Source organism: Vanacampus margaritifer, chromosome 3 (assembly GCF_051991255.1).
Source record: "Vanacampus margaritifer isolate UIUO_Vmar chromosome 3, RoL_Vmar_1.0, whole genome shotgun sequence".
Taxonomy (NCBI): Eukaryota; Metazoa; Chordata; class Actinopteri; order Syngnathiformes; family Syngnathidae; genus Vanacampus; species Vanacampus margaritifer.
The window spans coordinates 23,971,043-23,992,752 of record NC_135434.1 but is presented as its reverse complement, the minus strand read 5'-3'; the positions used below and the strand labels follow the sequence as shown (position 1 = coordinate 23,992,752).

Here is a 21,710-nt window from a genome sequence, read left to right as displayed (position 1 = left end):
TTATTTATCTTATTACGTACATGTACATACTGTGTGTGTCTCTCGCTCTCTCTCTCTAACATACGTAGTACAGTACTGTACGTATTCTCTTTAAACATAAATTATAATACAAAATATAGCACTGAAGCAACTTACGAACAAATTCACCTTACGAACGATCGCTCGGAACGTAACTCGTTCGTAAGTTGGGGAGCGTCTGTATACAGATCGGCGGCTGACAGTCCGTGCTTGTGTGACGTATGGTGAAGTGACGTCAAGAGATGAGCAGTAATTGGCTAACTACTGCCGCCTAAAGGCTCGGCATGCATCTCATTGTAGGCCCAATTTGTGGAAGTGGCGTCGCCAGACAGAGGCGTACTCTGATTGGATAGGATTTGGGGAACTGTTGCCATCTTAAGGTTTGGAATTGTTATATATGTATATATATATATATGTATATATATATATATGTATATATATATATATATATATGTATATGTATATATATGTATATATATATATAAATATGTATATATATATATATATGTATATGTATATATATATATATATGTATATATATGTATATATATATGTATATATATATATATGTATATATATGTATATATACATATATATATATATATATATGTATATATATGTATATATATATGTATATATATGTATATATATATATATATATATATGTATATATATGTATATATATATATATGTATATATATATATATACATATGTATATATATATATATATTTTTTTTATGCACGTTGATGTTATGGGACTTTTTTTTTTTTTTTAATTAATAGTGGGTTTTCAAAATGAATATTCAAAACAAACAAAAAAAACAAAAAATTCTACACTGTCCCTTTAAGAGTAGCCAGACAAAAGCAACTCACTGGTCAGCTACTTTTAGAGCTGGCCCACTAGCGACTATTCATGTGCTCCCTGGGCGCTACCTGCAGCACACAGGCACTGCGTTGCTGACACCTGTATTAAATGCTTCAAAACCAAAACATAAAACACTGCATAATTAATCAATAGTTTTGACTTTTTCTTTACATATTTACAACAAGTTGTAATGTTAATTAAGACAAATTTGCACATGCCTAAATATCGGGCAAAATTATTAGGGGGGTGGGCATTAGAAGAAGCTGTCACTTTTTCTTCCATATTCACTTGTTATCATTAATAAATAAAATATTGAAATGGGATACAGGGCCCGGTCACTCCACTATTTGCCCTATTGCATTTTATAATATCAGTTTATAAACTAATTGTAATACAGTGGAACCTCTGCATTTGAACGTCTCGGAACTTGTACAATTCGAACTTCAACCAAAAAAATCAGAGTAAAAAATACCTCGGAGTTTGATCTCATTTTCGGAGTTCGAACACCCAAGCAAAGCAAGCTAAGCCGAACATACCTTGAAAACGGGTAGCCGAGTTAAGCCGAGCAATGCTGAATGCTCACGTTGCGGTAGTTGAGATGCACTGCTCATTTACAGTCAGATCGTAAATACTCCCGGAGGTGCTCCATACTCGTGAGTGCATTTAGATTTTTCCATGACAATTTTCTTCACCATGGGCCCAAAGAAAGACAACAGTGCCGGTGGCAGCAAAAAAACAACAAAAAGCATACAGTGCTACGAACCAGTGGCATTAGGAAGGAGATTATCGCGCCGTTGTACTACTTCTGTAAATACTGGCACGAGGACCCCCTTCGCTGTTCAACAACGTGCCTGATGTTAAACAACGCTCGCAAGGACCGTTTAGTAGTCTAACAATATGCCCAATTTAAAATACACAAACTCAGCACTGAACTAAAGCAAGCATTAACATAGCATTTATCATCCACTGATGAAATCACACCACAACAGGTAAGGTATTTAAATACAGTACTGTCATGTAAATGTAAAAAACATAAATAGAAATTAAAATAATTTTTTCTGGTTTTGGAGCTTGGGAACGTTTTATTCGCATTTATATTATTTCCTATGGGAAAAAATGTTTCAGAGGTTGAACAATTCTGACTTTGAACACTTCGCAGGAACGAATTATGTTCAAAGTCCGAGTTACCACTGTATATAAACAACATGAAATTGCTTTATAAATTGATGTTGCTGTTAATAAATTTAAGTAAAAAAAATTATTTATCTAAGTGGCCCTTGCATGCTTCGATTTTTTGCATGTGGCCCTCCCTGGGAGGAATAAACTGCATGGTAACTTGCAAAATTAAAATAGTGTAATAATCAGGTTTCACTTTACAAACCAACAGACAAATGAAATAAAACACATGATTTAAATTTTATTTTCTTTCAAGTGATACATCTATGTATAAGATTTCATGGCCTCGCATGATACGTACGGTATTTTCATCATTTGAAGATTCTTGGTTAGCGGATTTTCTTCTTACATTCTGCAAGATATGTGCTGTACAGTATAAGACCTAACAGGTCCATTATACTGTGTGGGTCAGCCAATAAAGCCTTACCTTTTAAAGAAACATGAAATGAACATGAACTTACAACTCAACACTTTTTGAGGTCTCACTGAAATGTCGTGGACATGAGAACAAAGTACAATACTTGACTTAGGAACTCAATAACGTTGCATGGCTTGACTCTGTTTGCCTTCCACACACATGCAGATCTTCAAGTGTGTCCAGTGTGGCACGGCACGAGTGCAAACAATTACTCAAATGAAATCAAGGAACATTTCTTCACGACGATAGCATTTTCTTCTTTCGTTAAAGCTCCGCCTTTCCCCGCGTGACTTAAGAGCCAGTAACCAAGCGTTGGGTATATAACAGCACCAGTTGAAACGTGAGAGGAGGCTCTGGGTCACATATGAACATACTAACAAAAAAAAAATAAATAAAAAAAGTTAACCATTATATATACAGTATACGAGAAAAAATATTCTTAGAATCAGGATGGACTGTTTCCCTTTTTTAAACAAAAACAAATATTGCACATATAAGTGGCCCATCTCCTCCTCCATTGTTGCTCTCATAAAAGGTACAAGCAAGTCTTAAAGGGTTGCTTGGGTGCCAATGAAGATAAGTGAAGGTGGTTGGAGCTAAAGTGTGAGCAAAGCCACAAGAAAACGTCACAAACAGCAGGAAATCACAGCAACTATTAAGCGGCTCCCGCCATCTTGTAAAAAGGAACATAGGTGAGGCGGAAGATGACTTCAGTACTGCTAAGCATTGTCAGACGTGCGGAGTGGAGGCGCTCCACAAATCAACATCAGTCCATATTGCCGTCACTGAGAAGCTTTTTTTTAACAGAGTAGTCACAATTTGTTATTGTTTTTTTTAGAAAAAGCGCACACACACATCTGCATACTGTAAATGGAGACACTTATACAGCGTTAGTAAAGCAACAAAATGCGTTTGACAATAATGCTGTATTTCCTTTCAATACTGAAATATTTCAGCCGTGACTAAAAGTCTGTTTTCCAGAGTGAGTGTGCCCAACGGCTCCTCTGCTTCTTGGGCAAAAAATGTCCTCTTTTGTTTAGACTGCTTTGTCTTGATTCAGTTTCTTGATGTGCTTCCACTGCGATGACGGAACCAGTTGTGCTATGTAGTGAGAGGTGCCAAATCAAGGTGCAGAAAGTAAAAATCCTGCCACAATTTGGCTTTAGCCTCAGGTGCTAGTTAGCTAGCTCCCATGATGCTCGTTTACCTGCTAGGGAGCAGGCTAGCTAGCTAGTTAGCTCTAGGGGCTAAAGCCAAACTGTGGCAGGGTTTTTACTTTCTGGACCTGGATTTGCCACCCCTGTGTGTAGTAACATCCACTAATTTGCTTTAGGTGAGCGCAAACGTCCTAGCTGACGTCATGTCAACAACTATTTGACCTACAGCACAAAAAGCAGTTTATCGTCATTTTCAAATCATCTCATTCAGAAATGATAATACAGGATATTGTAACTCAACGAGAAGAAAATACTCAAATCTTTCAAAGTTTTGCGAACATAAGACATCACATTTCTGTTTAAAGTATAAAACAATATCCCAACCCCCCAACCACTAGTCTATAAGCTGTGTAGCCCACGTAAAATCTTGACAAAAACTTGAAAGTGAGGCTGCCGAGGCTACAGAATTCATACTTCAACTTATCCGTAATCACACACATTAACAAACAAACAAAACAACTAAATGAGGCTAAATGTTCATCTTACCAAATCAAATGTATAACTTTTTCTTTTTTTTTTATCTAACTGTTACATGTACAAGCATGGACTTCAGTGTCGAGCAAAAGTTTGAACAACTGCTTAAAGTCTTCATTCCATCACGAGTGCTATAACACATCTAATAAATTCTTTTAATAAATAAGATTACCCAATGATTGTTTGTCGTGTACCCCCAGATGATTATGCTAGCAGAGTGGTCTCATTTTATTTTTCACCGCCAACATGTCTGCTTCCTTTCCCCCCACCCGACGGCATGCACACAGAAGACGGACAGGTGGTTTGGATAGATGGATAGATTGGATGGACGGGATAAGAAAGCGCGGTGGAGCGGAATCGGGAGCGGGATCGGTATGGACGAGCCGGGGACGGAAAGTTGCGCTTTCCTAGTTCTATCCGTCCGTGCCGTTTTTGCTGGGTGCGCTGGTTTTGATGGTCGTGCCGTCCGGCTGCTGGCCATCTTTTCGAGGTGGCATCCTTTCGTTTATCCTGTCCAGGCCGCGTGCTTCCTCGAAATTCCGAATCTTCCTCGTGGGAGAGAAGCCTTGGATGGCTGAAGGGGGGAAAAAAAAGAGGAAATGAAATGACTCAAAGCCACAAAGGGTCCATCAAAACTACTTGGGTTGCTGTAGTCTCAGTTGTGCACTATGCTCCTCTGCTGTCCTTGTAGAAACTCTTTACAACACAGTATAATATTGGCCTAGCACAGCACAGATGGGCAGCGAATAGGACACATGCAAGCACAGTATGTTGGAAGGGTCCAAACAGCTGAGGGACAAGCTACGACAATCAAACATCTCATGCTGGGTTGACTTACGGTCGTGTCCCGAAACAGCCGCGGAAACCAGACAGAAAAGGTGAGCAAACGAAAAGCAAACTTGTGAGGGATTGTTTGACAATTCAAATGGCAACAATCTAAAAACATTTCATCTTTAAAAGCTCTCTTGCACAATCAGATACCTCTGTAACTTTGACAAGATTTGCAAGATGTCATGGAGCTTAACCACTGTAACCTTTAGCAGGATGAGTAATTTATGCAAATAATAATATACAATATGCACATATTAGGGATGGACTAATTATCGACCAAGCCGATTATCAGTGCCGATGTTTGAAATTTTGACAATATCGGCATTAGCCTTTATTACAAATATGAATATAAAACAGTTCAGGGAATTATTTATTAGAAATTTTCAGTAAATTTGGTAAGATATGCTGCTGACACTGGGATATACTCTGCATCTTTTTTTCTCTTTGAAATGAGTTTTTTTTTTTAGCAAAGACAGTATAAAACTTTATATACTGCCGTAGAATTCTATACGGAGCTATTTATTGTACTTAAGTTTTCATATTTATTTTTATTTTTTTTAAACTATCATGATCTGTGTTTTGTTGTGTTTGGTTGGATTTGAGTTGTACGTATTCCTTAATGTTAATGTTAATGACTGTGTCCGAATGTCCTCCCTCATCCCCTAAGCCCTCATTCACTACATAGCCCCGCACTATATAGTGCCCTCTTTCTGTTTGGCGATTCGGACAGCCAGCTCACTACTTTCTCCTCGTCGCATATCACGTGACCACCGTAACTGTCATGACGCACCGGCACACAAATCTCCGACAATTTTTTGTGAACAAAAATGTTTTACTGTACTTTATTTCATTTATTGTACATATTTTCAACTAAAATAAATTAATGATTTCTGTAGTATGAATCTAATGCATCGCTGTGATTCTCGCACTTGCGCTGTCGCTCCCGCCATGTTTTTTTCCATACTGGCACTGCATTGTGGTCTATATCAACCCGGTTGAGTGAACATTGATGTTCACTACTTTTCAGAGTGCATTGTGGGTAATTTTGAGTGCCGTACATTCGGACACCCCTACAAAATGGTGGGACCCCTCAGTAGGGCACTGAGTAGGGTGCACATTTGGATACAGCCAATGTGCACCTGTGCTTGTCATCCAATCAGCTCCCTCAGCCACATGTGTATTGTTCAGGTGTCTGTCGTTGTCTGGTCAGTTGGTGTGTGTTTAGTTCCCTGCTGTCTTTCAGTCCCGGTCAGTTCATTGTCCATGTCATGTCTCTGTCATATCTCGTTGTTGGTTCCTTGTCTTCTTAACATTAGTTTGTCACTTTGTGTCTGGTCTTGGATGTGTTTATTTTGTATTTTTTGTTGAAATAAATTACTATTTTTGTAGGGATGGCAGAAATGGAACATTGAAATGATTGAATCATTTAGAACGATTGAGTCAGAAAGAGAATCGATCTTTTGGAACGTTTGATACATCTCCCCACAGCGACATCTGGTGGCCAATTGTAAAATATCCCATTCAAACGGTCGAGCAGTGTTGCCAACTCCCCAGTAAGGAAAGTAGTGATTGTCTGTCTGTTATCAGCTAATTTACTCAACTACCAATCAGCATATAATTGTAATGGATGCCTTAAGAGAGAATAAATAATATCATGGGTGACAAAGAGTGATTAACCCCCACAAATATGTATAGAAATAAGAATGACCTTTTGCTGTTGATTCTTGGTTTGTTTTTACTTTTGCCTTTGAAATAGATCATCATTTCTCAATATAACTTGACTTAAAGACCCACATAAATCAATTTTGTCCTCTATTGTTACCGATTAGAATATCACATTAAATCAAAAGAATGCTAAGTGGAGTGGAATTGCTTTTTTTTTTGGTGTCTTTATGTCTCTGAACTTTTTGTATTTGGAATTAAAGTATTAATTGTATGAAAGGATATTTTCTCCTTTATTGCTCAGTGATTAAAAGCAAGACTGACTGCATTTTTTTTTGCACATTTCAAAGGCTTTTTGATGTCTCAGGCTCTATTTTACGTATAAGTAGGTTGGATATATTTTACACTTAAAAGGCATTTTCATATAGTGTCTTTGATGGATTTTATTTATGATTCAATTTTACATTACAATTTTAACATGATCAGTGTTTACTTGCTGAAACAATAACTGTGACGTTTTGAAACTATTGGGCCCGTAATGGAACGCAAAATGGAACATGACATCGTCTTTCTGATACAGACCTCGGAAGAGTGTCTCGAATCAAAAGGTCTGCCTAAGTTTCAGTACGTACCAAAACACTGTTTCGATTTTGCCATCACTACTTTTTTGAGCACCGCTGCCTCGCTACCGTGCTTCACTGTGTTTGGGTCCGCATCAACCCTCACGTAAACTTGACAAAAAAATGCTGAGTCATCAGCATGTTCTCTGAACTTTATGATAGAATAAAAAAAATCAGAAGAGTTGTTTAATAAACATATGCTTAAAGACATTTTAACAACAGAAAGTTTGATGTTCTGCTTTTAAAAATCTTGAAAAATCCCTTTTATCAAAAAGTGAACATCAGCTCCAAATATCGGTTAATGGACTCTTTGACTACTAATAATCGGTATCGGAAAAAAACAAAAGGTATTGGTCTATCTCTAGTTCGTATGGTCAGTACTGTACTGCATTTTTATTTGTTTGTTTGGGAAATCTAACTTTTTTGTTATTATTATATTTCTCACTTTGTTCTACTGTTTAATAGTGCGGTGTTAAAAAATGGGCTCAAACACTTAACTTATCAATCAATCCATAATTCAGGAGGGCCCATAGTTCTTAATTTTTCATCTTGCCAGGACATTTTGGACAATTGCGTCCAACTTTGTGGGGAAAGTTTTGGAAAGGCTCTTTTTTTGTTCCAACATGATTGTGCTCAAGTGCACAAAGTAAGGTTCCTTTAATACTTTTGGATGAATTACAGGGGACTAACCACCAACATGAAAAAAAAAAATTCAAATTGAAGTGAAGCTATTTCAGTTTGCATGTCCCATTGTTTACTTTACCAGAATGAAGTTATGGCAGTAATTGACTGTACAAGAATAAGTGATAGAAACAATCAATGGAGCAGCAGGAGAGTTCAATCAAAATAAATAAATGTCAAATATTCAAGCAATTTAGTAGGGACGAGCGAGTGCCGATACCAGGTTGGCATCGGGCCGATACAGTTTTTTATATTTATGGTATCAGTACTCATGACGATGGGATCAGGTGGCTATTTTTACGATCAGGAACTACAAATTAGAAATTAAAAGAATAGAAAATTGTCAAATAATCACATGCAATTTTAAGGAAAAATGCTATATTGGGATAGTAGTAGATCTTTCTTTAAAATGATCTGTCATTGTTTTTTAGGGCAAATTTTATGCATCAAAAGTTCAAATTGTATCTGTATTTGGTATCGGAATCAACGACTACTGAAGAGTTGAGTTTTCGGACCGATATCGGTCTGAAAAAAGTGATATCGAAAATACCTACAATTAAATAAATGTTATGGATAGGTGCTAAAAAGTAAGTTGTTACTACTTTTTACATGAATCTAATAATTTTTGTAACAGTAACCCGTATATTTTAATGTCAATAAAACACATGGAGAACATAGTGGGAATGGGAATATAGGTGACACAGTAGGCATTGTATCGGGCTTGTGCAATTTTTATAAGACCACTAAATAACTAAATAAGACCATTAACTAACTTAGTTACCATAAATGATGGTTCAATAGTAGAAACAATAACATAAATTTTGTTGGAAAGCAGCTGAATGAACGTCACCTGTGTCTCCTCCATTTAGTATGTTTGAGCGAGCGGGAATGTAGCTCGTTACCCCACAAACCAACCAGGTGGGGCAGACAACCGAGCAACACCCAAATGGTGTAACAGGATTAGCTGCTGAAAATATCCCGGGAAGGGATGTCCCAGGTCTTAGCAAGGTCTTAACAGGCTTTTCTCTGTGTGGGGAGCCACAGTTGGCAAGAAAAAAGTGTGACCACATAGAAGTACAGTTCAACCCCAACGACAGCTACAATAATAAAAATTTCTCTGGTTATTAAAACTGATCATTCAATTTCACGCTAGATTTTATGATAAAGCTCTTAAATTGGATAATTTAATTAATTTCATTGTAAATTTATTGTGCAAATTACAGTCCCTCGTCTTTAGTGAGTGTATATTCCTTGAAATGAAGTCTACGGACTTGCAACAGTGCAACTGCAGTTTGTGTAAGTGTCATATTACAAAAGTGGAACCCAAAAAACAATGATAATGCAAGAGTAACCAGCATTTACAGTACAGAATAATGCAATAGTATGTGCAATTGGTAATGTGAATAACAGAGAGCACACAAATATGAGAATTAAACCCAAAAGCCATGCGTACCTTTTGCTTTAGCTGCTTCAATAGTAGCTATGTTAAAAAAAAAAAAAGTTTGGGGAAAGAAGGCAAAAGGCAGACGTTACAATGCAGCAAATACCAGAGCCAGCATATACATCATTGAAATCAAGCCGTCATGTCATTAACAGTTGTCAGCTGATGGTGAAACATATACAGTAGGTCAAGTTGATCGACAACAACATCATAGACATTGTTTGGCACAATTGGCAGCAGCTACAGTAGAAGTTAGCATGAAAACATCTTGTTGAGTGAGTGTGTGAGTGGGTGGGAATGACAGGAGGGTGCTGGTTTGAGACTTAAGATGCGACTGCCAGTGTTAAAGGGTCATGGGGATTTAGTAATAGTGAGCAATGGGGGGATTTGACTGAGTAGTGAGCAATGGGGGGATTTGACTGAGCGCTAAGGGCTAAGATCACAAACAGGCACTAAATTGCAATGTTCACAACAGATCAGTCTAACAGTCTGACGGTTTTCACCAGGGAAAAGTTAGCAGAGTACCACAAGCGTAGTATGAAGTTGAAAGTGATGGAATCGGTGTTAGTGGAAGACAAACAGTTACAGAAATCTACTGCTCCAATAATCTTAGGGAAGCCAGCAACTACATAAAATCCGCATTTTGCTTGATTGTACTCGTCTTGAGTGAGTGCAAGTTGGATGGATATGCCAATCCTGTGTAAGAGTTCTGTCATGGGTGATACAGCATGACTCCTTCTTGTGGCTGGTTCCAAGTAAAACCTTCAAAATTACATTCTACAATAAATGATATACAAGAAAAACTGTTTAAAAATGTTAAGAAATGCGGAAAAAGTCCTCACAATTAATTTATTTGCATTGACTCCTCCCATAACGCGCAAAATGAAATGCACAGCAATACTGTCCATTTGGAAGACAAATGATAGATCAGCTTCCACATTTGTTAGTGTGCGCAATCGACTTTGTGCCCGTTTTTGCATGCATAAACCTTTAGTAAGTCAGGCAAACAAAACTGCACCCCACGTGCTGTCCTGTATTTGTTTAGACATGCAATTAGACTCTTTACTCTCAATTGCTTGAGCAGACGCAAGTGCAAATAACACCAATTAAAAGTATCCCGATTACATCAGGGTAATAGAGTATTTATTAGCCTTTGAAATTTAGTAACGAAAGTGTTGAACATATCTTACTTATGGTACTTTTCTTGTGATAAATTATGTATGTCATGTGTTTGCGTTCAAGACGTGAGCTAAGCTCACACGAAAGCCCATATCCCACTGAGGGATGAACATTTGCAAAGCTAGCGAATGTTGATTTCACGTCAGGGTTCGTTCAAGGTCGCAGCATTTCCTAAACGTTCTCTAAACAGTCTAAAATGTTCTCCAAACATTTGTAATGGTCTTTCTTGTCTAGTGACAAGAATGTAGCAAATGTTCATTTCACATCAGGGTTCATTCAAGGTCGCATCGTTTCCTAAATGTTCTCTTATCATTTTCTAAATGTTTTAATGTTTTTTCTGGACAAGAAAAAAATATTAAAACTGTTTAGAGAACCATTAAAAGTCTTTAGATAATGTTTGGAGAACATTTAGGAAATGTTGCAACCTTGAGTGAACCCTGAACAAATGTGGCAGAAAGCAAGCACTACTTTGATGTTTTTGAATTTCAATGAAAGTGTACTCAACTGAAAAAATAAACTGCTGGTACTAATCAATGAAGGTGAATAATTTGTGGTTGATCTAAATATTTGGCAGAAGTCTGTAGTCTGCTGCCATGTTGGTTATATTTTATTGTTATCAGTAGAAATCCTAATATGCTTGATCTGATCTCTGGTGAGCTTGGAGATTTATATATTTCTAGAGGAACGTTTGGGTTAGAAACTACTCATTGATCTGTTAGAGAGGTACAATTCTCCAAATTTGACCCAAACTAGCTGTTGCGAAAGCGGTAGCAACATGAACAATGACATTCTCCCTAAAGGTCATAACATGTAGTTTCCCTTCTGATGGCTCCACAACTTCTGAACATCTCCAGCATGGCACCCAACATGCTCTTTTGAGGATGAAACCAGGCTCTGACCTTTAGATCAGAGGGTCAGCAGCCTTTTCTAGTCAATCGGCTGACCTCAGACAGTTTGGCCTAGAAAATGTGGGGGTGCTTCTTGTGATTAGCAGGCTGGCATCGATCTAAAGCCCTTTAAAGCTACTGGCAGAAAGGGGAAGCATTGATGATGTCACTCATGATCTGTACACCATTGCACTAGCCATCCTCCATGTGGCACATTAAACTCCAAATATGGTTTGTTAAATCAGGAAAAAAAATCCCACGGTTGCAAAAATGTAAAACCTCTTAAGTGGAATGCCACTAAGGTTGTACATTTTTTCGGGAGGGGTCGTGGGTGGAGCGGGTGCTGTAGGCTGGTGGGGTGCTTGGCGGGCCTGCTGTGCTGGGGTGGGGGGGCGCTCCTGGCTCCTGGATTTGCTCTCCGGCCGGTGGCCCCTGCGGGGACTGTGGGTTGTGCCTTGTCGCTGCCGTGGCCTGAGGGGCCCTGGGGGGTTTTGCTTGCTCTGTCCTGGCTCCTCTGGTCATTGAATTGGTGGAGGCTGATGTCTGTGGATCTCACTCTGCTTCATCTATCCTTCCTTCCTTTCCTCAGTCTTTCCTTTGGTCTCTTGAGGTCTCCTTAATTTGTTGGAATTAAGATGTTTCTGGGGTTGGTAAAATATTCTGGTTGGTAACCCGGTTGGTAGTAGGTGATGTCTGGTCGGTGCTGGATTTCACTTGTCTTTTTATTCTTTGATGCTTCCTCGGGTCTCCTGACAACCTCACGACTCTAGCTGGATTCTGAAGTATTCGGTTTAGGTGAACGGTATGGGATTTTTAATAGGTTTTAGGTGAATTAATGAGCACACACTCACGCACACGCACACACATACAAAAAAAAAAAAGAGAGAAAAAAAAGAGAGAGAGCAATGATGATGGCATGTCGAATTGGTAAGATTACCGAATGAACAATACTGAGAAAAAAAATATAGAGAAATTTGGTACACACTTAGTGACATAGGGGTGAGTGAATGTTCTTTGGAATTCACACTATTGCTCACCCAAAATGCATGCAGCTAGTAGGAAAGCAACAACGAGCGGGCAGACTGTGGATAAAAGCACACTTACCAGTCTGTAATGTCTGCTTTCCACCTGACAGTACACCCATGGGAAGAGTTCCGGTCGGGGTCAGGCCTTTGAGAGTTAATACGCTCTCACTTTCCTCCCTGGACCACAACACCAACAAAGCACACAGGTGCAAATGCATCACATCTTGGCAAGAGAGGTGGTACAAACACTTAATAGTTGCACTGTGATGATCAAATTAAGAGCTTTAAGATTTTTAATGTGCTCTCATTATAAAGAAAGATGCAACCAAATTAATTAGACGATCCCTTATGCAGAAAAAATAATGAGACAAAACAAAAAGAAGTTCTTCCGGAAAATAAGTGGAAGGTTTTGGACTAGCCAACTTAATCTCAAAATTTAAAGATGAGTCAGAAAGGAGGCTGAACAAAAACATCTGAAATATGTAACACAAACTGAAAAAGCATGATAAAAGAAGTATCACAGCCTTGATGGATGCAGTTATTCTAAACAAAGGATCTGCAAATAAATATTAAGTATTCTCCCCTTTAATGTATTTTATTTATTTAAAAAAATTGGTGGTTGGTGTTAACTCCTTGTTGAATTATTTTACATCCAACTGTAAATACATGAAAATTAAAACTGAAATGTTGATCCCTTGCCTCAAAGTCATATTTTGCTATCAAGTTTAAATGTGTTCAGTCTACAACATTAAAAAAAGGAATTATCCTCAGTGTTCCAATACTTTTGGAGGGAAAGTGATTTTCGCAAGTGCCACTTTGACGTGGCTTGTGTCCATTTGTTTATACAGTGGAAGAACTTCAAGTGCTTTTTATATTACTTTTAGAAGATATTCCAGACATGTCAAGTGGTAAAAATACACTTTTTACAGGACCACTTTGTGTCCAATGTTTTACTGTAGCTGCTCATGTGAATACAAAGCACACTAGAATCAAATGTCAAGCTCTAAAAAAAAAACAAAAAAACATGCAAAAACCCCAGAAGTGATCTATGACTGCAATGTATATGTGCATGCTGTCTGTTTCAGGCTCATTGATCGTTGCAGGACCATAACAACTGTCCTTTGTCAGGTTTCAAAGCACATTATCCTCTATTTGAGGAGCGGCTATAATGTTCATAAGAAAGTAGGACAAAGAACAAAGTCAAATCAATGGCCGTACCTGAGGACGGAGAAGACTCGGGCCATTTTCCCAACTGCACGTATCTTATTCCGGATGACCTCCTTGCGCATTGCTGTGGTGCCACCTGGAACACACAGCAAACTACTGTACTTTTTCCGTGACTGACTAATTGATCTGTCCGATGAATAACTCGCTTTCCCAACCGACAGACTCTGTCTTATAGCTGCACTGATAACATGAACAGCCATATAGAATACAGGGTAACATATAGTAATGTTAACATGCAGTAAAGAAATTGTGTTGCATCAAATTGATAGAAACCAGATTTTAAAAATGCATGTAAACAACTTTATTGAAACATTCAACATGATTTTGATTATGAGGCATAGAAAATTGCTGGATGCACGCTGAGTTGTAGAGTGAGCATTTGTGATATAAATTAGTAGCTGCATATTTACCTTCATATAGATCGTCTCCCTCTGACATGAGCTCATCATCAGAGCAAATGTTGAGCACATTCACCAACATCTCCGTCACTGTAGATGAAGGGAAACTTAAGTTTGGTTTGACAGTAATCTCATACCGCTATAAAAAAAATATTTTTACACAGTATCATCTGTTCTGGGAGAAATTACTGTGTAAGTTATAGAAATTCAACATTTAAGTTGTTATTTGTCTTATGCATAGCAAAAGCACAGCGGTTGCACTTGACAATTTATTCATAATTTTGCAAGTACATTTCACATGGTTCTACAAAGAATTAAAAGAAAAACTGGAAATAGGAAAAAGAAAGCCAACTAAAATAAGATACAAATTACCAATGTCCTTCAAGACAACAAATGTTACAATACTGATACACATTCTGGAGTAAGGAATTATAATGTATGACATTTTATCATTTAATTGCAAGGTTGAGAACAATTATATACAGTGTATTTACTATTAGACAATTTTTTTTCCAACATACCTTTTTCTCCAACAAATGGCAAAGACCATGTGAAGACATCCATAAAATTGGGCAACCAGTAAGGGTGGGGGGAACAGTTGAACTGTCGAATATTCATCACGTTGTTCTCATATTTTAATACAGCAGCTAGAGCAAAAGAAAATGAAGGCTGAAGATCAAAACTTTAAGGTGAGCAAGAACTGCTAAGTCAAAGAAACAGACACAAACCTTTGTTGTTGTACACGTCAAGGTAATTTGGAGCTGAAAAAATCGTAATTAACGAAGGGAAGCCCGTAGTCTGACTTTTTCTGTACATCCGGTATCTATTGGGCCACAAACAAGAGTGCTCAGACTTACCGTATTGCATATCATGACAAATAGATCAGAAAACAACTCTACTTACCCTGCATCTTGGGCTTCATGGGCTCTAATTACTGATAACAAGTTATTATTTACCAAAAAGTCACAGACTGCTGCGTAACTGCAAAGAGATAAACAAGGACAAGAAGACCTGTTAAAAGTAGAGTTCAATGCTATGCTTTTTAGTGTAATGGCGTGACAAATAGGAGATACCAAATACCTGAAAAAGTAAGAACACCCTCTGACAGAATTATGGTTGAAGTGTTCAGTTGTCTTTTCGCTGCCATAGTCTTCACCGGGGTCGGCCCAAATCAGGTCACACATTGGCCCAAATGCTGGAGGTTCTTTAAATCTATCTAACTGTTAGAAAAGACAAGTTAATAAGCATTATATGTACGCGTTCATGACAGTGTATGACCTATGTGCTCTTTTAAAGTATGTTACTTACTTTCCTTATGTCGTCAAGGCAGTTAATTTCTGGTGAGAGTCCACCGTGTACACACAAGAACTGTTGGTTAAGCAGGGCAGCAAGGGGCAGGCAGTCAAAGGCCTCCATACAGGCGTCATATACCCTTTCTGAGTACTTAATTTTACCTGTTACAAACATTGCACAACAAAGTTGTATGGTTATATGACTGATATCATTGACATTATGTAGAAGGTTACGCTGGGAAATTGCAAAGGCATTCGTGTCCATTAGTGTTCATAACAAACACATAAATTGCTGGCTCAATCAACAAAGTTTCGCCAGAGGAGATGCTGTGAATGATTTCTACGGCTTCTTAGCTATAAGAGTCGTAATACATCATCCACTGTGTCACTTGTACAGCACTGCAAATCAGATTAGGGTCAGGTGAAGCAAACTGATTACAGGAGGAAGCAGACAGGACAAAGCCAATACAGCATACTTGGTTGTCCAGTGCTGTACAAATAATGCTAGTTGAAGTATATATGTATATGTATGTATGTATATATACACACACACATATATATATATATATATATATATATATATACATACATACATACATACATATATATAAACATATACTGTATATATATACACATACATACATACATATATCTATACACATACATACATACATATATATATACATATACATATCTATATATATATATATCATTTTTCTCTCTAAATTTGAGTAAAAAAAAATCAGGATTAATCGGTATTGAATCGAATCGTGATACGAATTGAATCGCCAGGTACTAGGCAATTCACACCCCTAATATATATATATATATATACACACACACACACACACACACACACACACACACACAATAAAGATGGATGATGGATAAACATAAAAACACAGTTTGTGCATCTGCAGATGAGATTGCATGTGGGTGGAGGTGAAAAAAAGGTGAAGAAGATGTTGTGAGCGAAATCAATTAGCAGTTGGCAAGGTTGTCTGTGCTGTCCCATTAAGCCACTCAAACACACACAAGAATATTTGTACACAAAAACACACACACAGGCTTCAACCGAAGTCTCTTATGCAGATGAAGTGTCACGCTGATCTCAACGACACTTTCTGACAAAGACGGCCAGGGACACTGCGCGATTTATTAAGTGGACTTTTTCATCACGCAACCGCCATTCTGCTTGCAAAACTGTAGCTTCATTTATGCTGCAACCCCAAATTGTAAACTGCTTGAACAAAAAAAAAAAACAACCCACAAGTATATGGCCAATTCCTGAATCTTTGCTATAGAATGAAAACATTTGAATGGACATTGAAACATAAATATTACATATTTCAAAGGTATTTATAACTTAGTTTTTACACCACATTTTTATGTGAGCAAATGGATTAAAACAGAGGATCACATTATATGATAAAGAGAAAATTGGTGTGCACTTACAGTACATATAGCGCTTTAATTACAACAGTGACCAAAGAGTTTAACAAAATGTCACATTCACTCATTCACACACACATTCATACACCATTGGGAGGCACTGAGAGAAAATTAGGGCGGGCTAGGGACACTTCAACAGTCAACAGTTGGTGAAGCGACTCGAATCAGCAACACTTTGATCGCTAGACGACCTAATTTACCAACTGAGCCACAACCGTCCATATATGAGTTCATATTTAGATTTGAAATCCTTTTCTTGCAATAACTGCATCAAGCCTGTGACCCACTGACATTGCTGAACTATTCTTTGCTTGTGATGCTTTTCCAGGCTTTCACCACATCCTCTTTCAGGTGCTGTTTGTTTTGGGGGTGTTGCCAAAAGTCCATTCTTTAGCAGTTAAACCCACAGGGCAGCTGTGGCTAGTTAAGTAGCTTACTGCCACCACAGTGTGGATGTGTAAGTGCATGAATAATGTATCGGTTCCATTGAAAAGCGTCTTTGAGTATCTGATTAGATAGAAAAGCACTATATAAATACAATGCATTATTATTATAATTATTATTACATGTAAACACGTGGAAATAAAAAGCTGAGAGTTCATCTGTTGTCTGATATTCATCTTTTGAAATCAAACATAAAAGAATATAGGCTACAGCAGTTCCAATCATCGGCATAAATAATCATTGTTTGTTACTGGACACTGTATCATTGCATCTTAACCCCTGGGCGTTGTTTTATTTTGAAATGGCTTGGTCAGAACCAACAAAAAGCCAAAAAAATGGTCAAATAACGCCCAGGGGTTAAGTGCATAATTGCTTTTTCTCAGAATTATGGATGATAATTTAAACTCCTCAATAAACCTACAGTGCATGTTTCTGGAAGAATGTGGAAGAAAACCGGAATAACCGGAGAAAAACCACGCAGGCAAGGGGAGAACATGCAAACTCCACCCAGGAAGGCCGGAGCCTGGATTTTAACTCACAACCTCTGCACTGGGAGGCGTTGTAACCAGTCAACCACCGTGCTGCCGTTATCATGTTAAAGATAATTGTGATCATTATCATCACGGTCATCAATCTTAATTTCTTGTTTTACATTTATTTTACTCAGTCTCGGATGGGGTCTTGGATAAGTATTCGAACTAGACCTCAGGTCACAAAGGCTATAATGACATGACTGGATGACTTTGGTTTGGTAAAACATCAACTGCATAGAGCCCTAACCTCAACATTATCAATACACTTGTGATGAACTACAACAAGGTTCTGAGCTAGGCGTTCTGGTTCAATATAAGTAACCATAAAAACTCCCATGGTCCATGGACACACCCTAAACTATAACTACCAAGAGGGACTGAGTACAATTACTGGCAAGCATTTGTGGTTAAAAAATAAAAATAAATGATAACGATAATAATAATATGCATAGTGATGAGCACAAACCTCTCTGTTATCACAACATTGAGAATAGCCATCTTTCAAGATGGTGTAGTCCCTGTTTGTAGCTCTTCACAAGTGCATGACTAGGAATTGGGGGAAAAAATCGGCATTGCACTATATTGTTGTGCTCTCTTTTGCAATAAATATATCGATACAATAACGGCAGTATCGATATTTTGTGACGGCACAGACGGCGCAGAGCACATAATGGATTTTCCCCGTCATTCAGACATGTCAACGAAGATGGAAACATCACTCAACGTAACACACTGCCTACACCAAGGCTAACTTAAAAAATAAAGCTTTAGCAAACAATACATTGATGCCAATGCAATAGCGTTGGCACACTTTTACTTTGAAGTCGGCCTGAGCAGTGACGTGACCGCGAGCTTGACTTCCTTTTTTGACGTGTTGGCTTACATATCAAAGTTATTATTTAAATTACATATTTTCTACCAACATTTTCACAATGCCATCCCGAAAGTATATTTAATCGCTAATTTAGGATGCTGATTGCGTCGTCATTGTATGATATGCCGCAAGTCTCCGACGTTAGTGGCTAGCAGATCGTGTTAAAATTAGTGCCTGGCTGGTACGTGGGCCCCGAAGTGCAAAAAAAGCGGCTGGCAACAGTAATGAGTGACACCTACCTGGCTTGCTTTCTCGACTTTTTCTATATCCTGGGCCTAGGCTACTTTGTAATTCACTCTCCATGTTTAAAGGAAGGGAATGTGCCTTAAATTACACTTTGTCTTTTTCATTATTAGAATAAAAGATCATATTAATTTGTCTTCATTTATTTTATAAAACACCTTTTCCAAAAAGATTCAACTGAAAATGTCAAACATTGACGTTTAAATTTTAGGAAAACAACTTTAAACCATTAATACCTTGTTATGTTATACATGGACCAGGTATAAAATGAGAATGTATCTGCCTCTAAATTGTGTTCCTAAATCCTAAATGACCAAATTAGACATTTTGAGTAGATTTTTTAAATTATTATTATTTAATGGGCAAAAGTGTTTTATAAAATAAATCAATTTATCTTGTTTTCTGATCCAACAAACGATTAAATCTGTGACTCAAATCCGTGATCCAATCCGAACTGTCACTCTTGTGATCCTTTGCTGTCACCGTCAGTACTTAATCTCTCATGTCCTGTTTGTAGGGGCGCTAATCCATAAAAATTGTGTTTAAGTAGGCAGAAGAAGTGGCGAAGAACTGGTGTCGAGACACTATTAGGGGAGAAGAACAGTTGGCAAGTTTTCACTGTCACTCACATACTGAATATCGTGATATATCGTTGAGAAAATTTCTGACAATATATTGAACATCGTAGATATTGTGAATTGTGATGTTATCGTTATCGTGGGCCACATATCGGAACAGTATCGAATCGTGAGTTACCCGTATTGTCCCACCCCTACGGCATGACGTTATTAAACAAAGGCATGTCTGTCAGTGACAATTTGATGTGTTGTAGAGGTGGCACACCACAAGAGGCAATACTGAAAGCATACAAAAATGAACATCTATTGCTGAAATAATAAATAGTGAATTTGATTTTGGTACAGCTACACAAACAGTAGTACATTACTAATCACTACTCACAGTGACAGCCACAAATGCTAATTAAAATTTTACAGTGCCAAAAAGAATGGCTTATACCAGTGCCCTTAAGATATAAACTTTTTAGGGCACTTCAATGGATATTTCAGATGCACCATTACATGTTGTAAACTACTGTTGGACAATTTTGCATATTGCTCTGGTGTCCAAGTGATAAGAGAATGTAACTTCAGCCATTACTGTTGAAAAGTACAGACTTGGCATAATTCTGCCTTTAAGTCTCCATATTTTGTCAGCACACTTCATGCATATTTCAACAGGGCAATACATTTAAGAGACTTATCCTGAGAAAATGAGGGTGGTAAACCAGCCTGCCTCCGGTCCTGAGCTGTCCTCAATGTAAATTTTGTTGTGGAAATGCAATTATGACAATGAAGCCCATAATGTTGATAAAAAAATTTTTTAAAAATACACTTTGCAAGACGAACAGCATGCATGCCTGAAACTTGTCATCACTTGGTATCTACAGACCCGAGACATACTATAGTTTTGTTGTGTTGTGTACAGAAATGCTGTTTTACACACGTGGACAAAGCTGTTGGTAGACCTCTATTAAAACAATAAAACACACAAAGTGGTCAGAATAACTTGACCCTGACAAAAAATCAATAACAATTCATGAAAATGAACCAATGAAGATCAGACATTAATTTTGAATTGTGATTCAATAAAATTATTTTTAAAAAACCCTCATGGAACAGGCTTGGATAGAAATGACAGTACCCTTATAAGTTGTTACACAACCTTTTGAGACAATCACGACAAACAGATGATTTTTGTAACTTTCATTGTGACTTCTACACCTCTATGCAAGTACAGTATTATAGCCCACTCTTCATGAGCATGCAGATATAAGGTTTGAAGGGAGTTTTCTCCAGACTGCAGGTAATGCTTTCACAGATTGTTCAACAGGACTGAGATCAGGGCTCATAGAAGGCCACTTCAAAATGGATGCAATCTTTTCTCTTAGAAATTCTTTGGTGTTTTTAGCTATGTGTTTTGGTTCATTATCCTGTTGCAAAACCAACTGATTTTATAACATTGGGCACTGGGCAGCACATTTTTTTCTATAATACCTCGAGATTTCATCACACGCTTCGCTTCACAGATTCAAAACAGCCTGTGCCAGATGTAGCAAAGCAGCCCCAGAACATAACAGCGCCTCCTCTATGTTTCACAGTAGGGACAGTGTTTCTTTCCTTGGCATGCTTCATTCTTGCATCTGTAAACATAGAGCGGATGTGCCTTGCCAGGAAGTTCCACTTTTGTCTCATCTGTCCATATGGCATTCTTCCAGAAGCTTTATTTTTAATAGTGGTGTCCTCCTAGGTAATTTCTCATTAAGTCCACTTTGGCTCAAACACTTACGGATGATGCGATCTAACACTGATGTCCCTTGGAGTTCACCTTTAATTTTTTTTAAAGGTTGTTCTGGTCTCTTTTGTTACCAATTGTATTACCCATCTCTTCAATATGTCATCCCTTTCCCTCCTGTGGCCAGGTCTAGGGAGGTTGCCTACAGTTCAGTGGATCTTAAAATTTCAAATAATATGTACACTACCGTTCAAAAGTTTGGGGTCAGCAAGAAATATCCTTATTTTTGGGAGAAAGAAAACAGTTTTTTTAATGAAGATAATTTTAAACTAATCAGAAATACACGTTATACATTGTTAATGTGATAAATGATCGTAAACCTAGCTGCAAAAGCGTGTTTTTTGGTGCAGCATTTGCACAAAAGTGTATAGAGGCCCATTTCCAGCAACTATCACGACGG

At 37.8% G+C, this 21,710-nt stretch overlaps 1 protein-coding gene across 3 annotated transcripts in view; it reads right to left on the bottom strand.

Annotated features, from left to right (window-relative positions):
• Nucleotides 1–2,281: 2,281 nt before the first annotated feature.
• Nucleotides 2,282–21,710, bottom strand: part of ppp3cca (protein phosphatase 3, catalytic subunit, gamma isozyme, a) — a 52,313-nt gene continuing 32,884 nt past the window's right edge. Inside the window, exons 5-14 of one of the 3 annotated variants that reach the window (XM_077561275.1) lie at nt 15,429–15,574; nt 15,201–15,340; nt 15,024–15,101; nt 14,849–14,943; nt 14,642–14,767; nt 14,133–14,210; nt 13,714–13,798; nt 12,575–12,672; nt 9,417–9,443; nt 2,282–4,743 (exon numbers count right to left, since the gene is read on the bottom strand). In XM_077561275.1, coding sequence (XP_077417401.1) covers nt 4,583–4,743; nt 9,417–9,443; nt 12,575–12,672; nt 13,714–13,798; nt 14,133–14,210; nt 14,642–14,767; nt 14,849–14,943; nt 15,024–15,101; nt 15,201–15,340; nt 15,429–15,574 — 1,034 coding nt within the window. In that variant the 3' untranslated portion in view covers nt 2,282–4,582. The remainder of the gene's footprint in view (nt 4,744–9,416; nt 9,444–12,574; nt 12,673–13,713; nt 13,799–14,132; nt 14,211–14,641; nt 14,768–14,848; nt 14,944–15,023; nt 15,102–15,200; nt 15,341–15,428; nt 15,575–21,710) is intronic. The other 2 variants (XM_077561276.1, XM_077561277.1) reach the window with 2 other exon arrangements.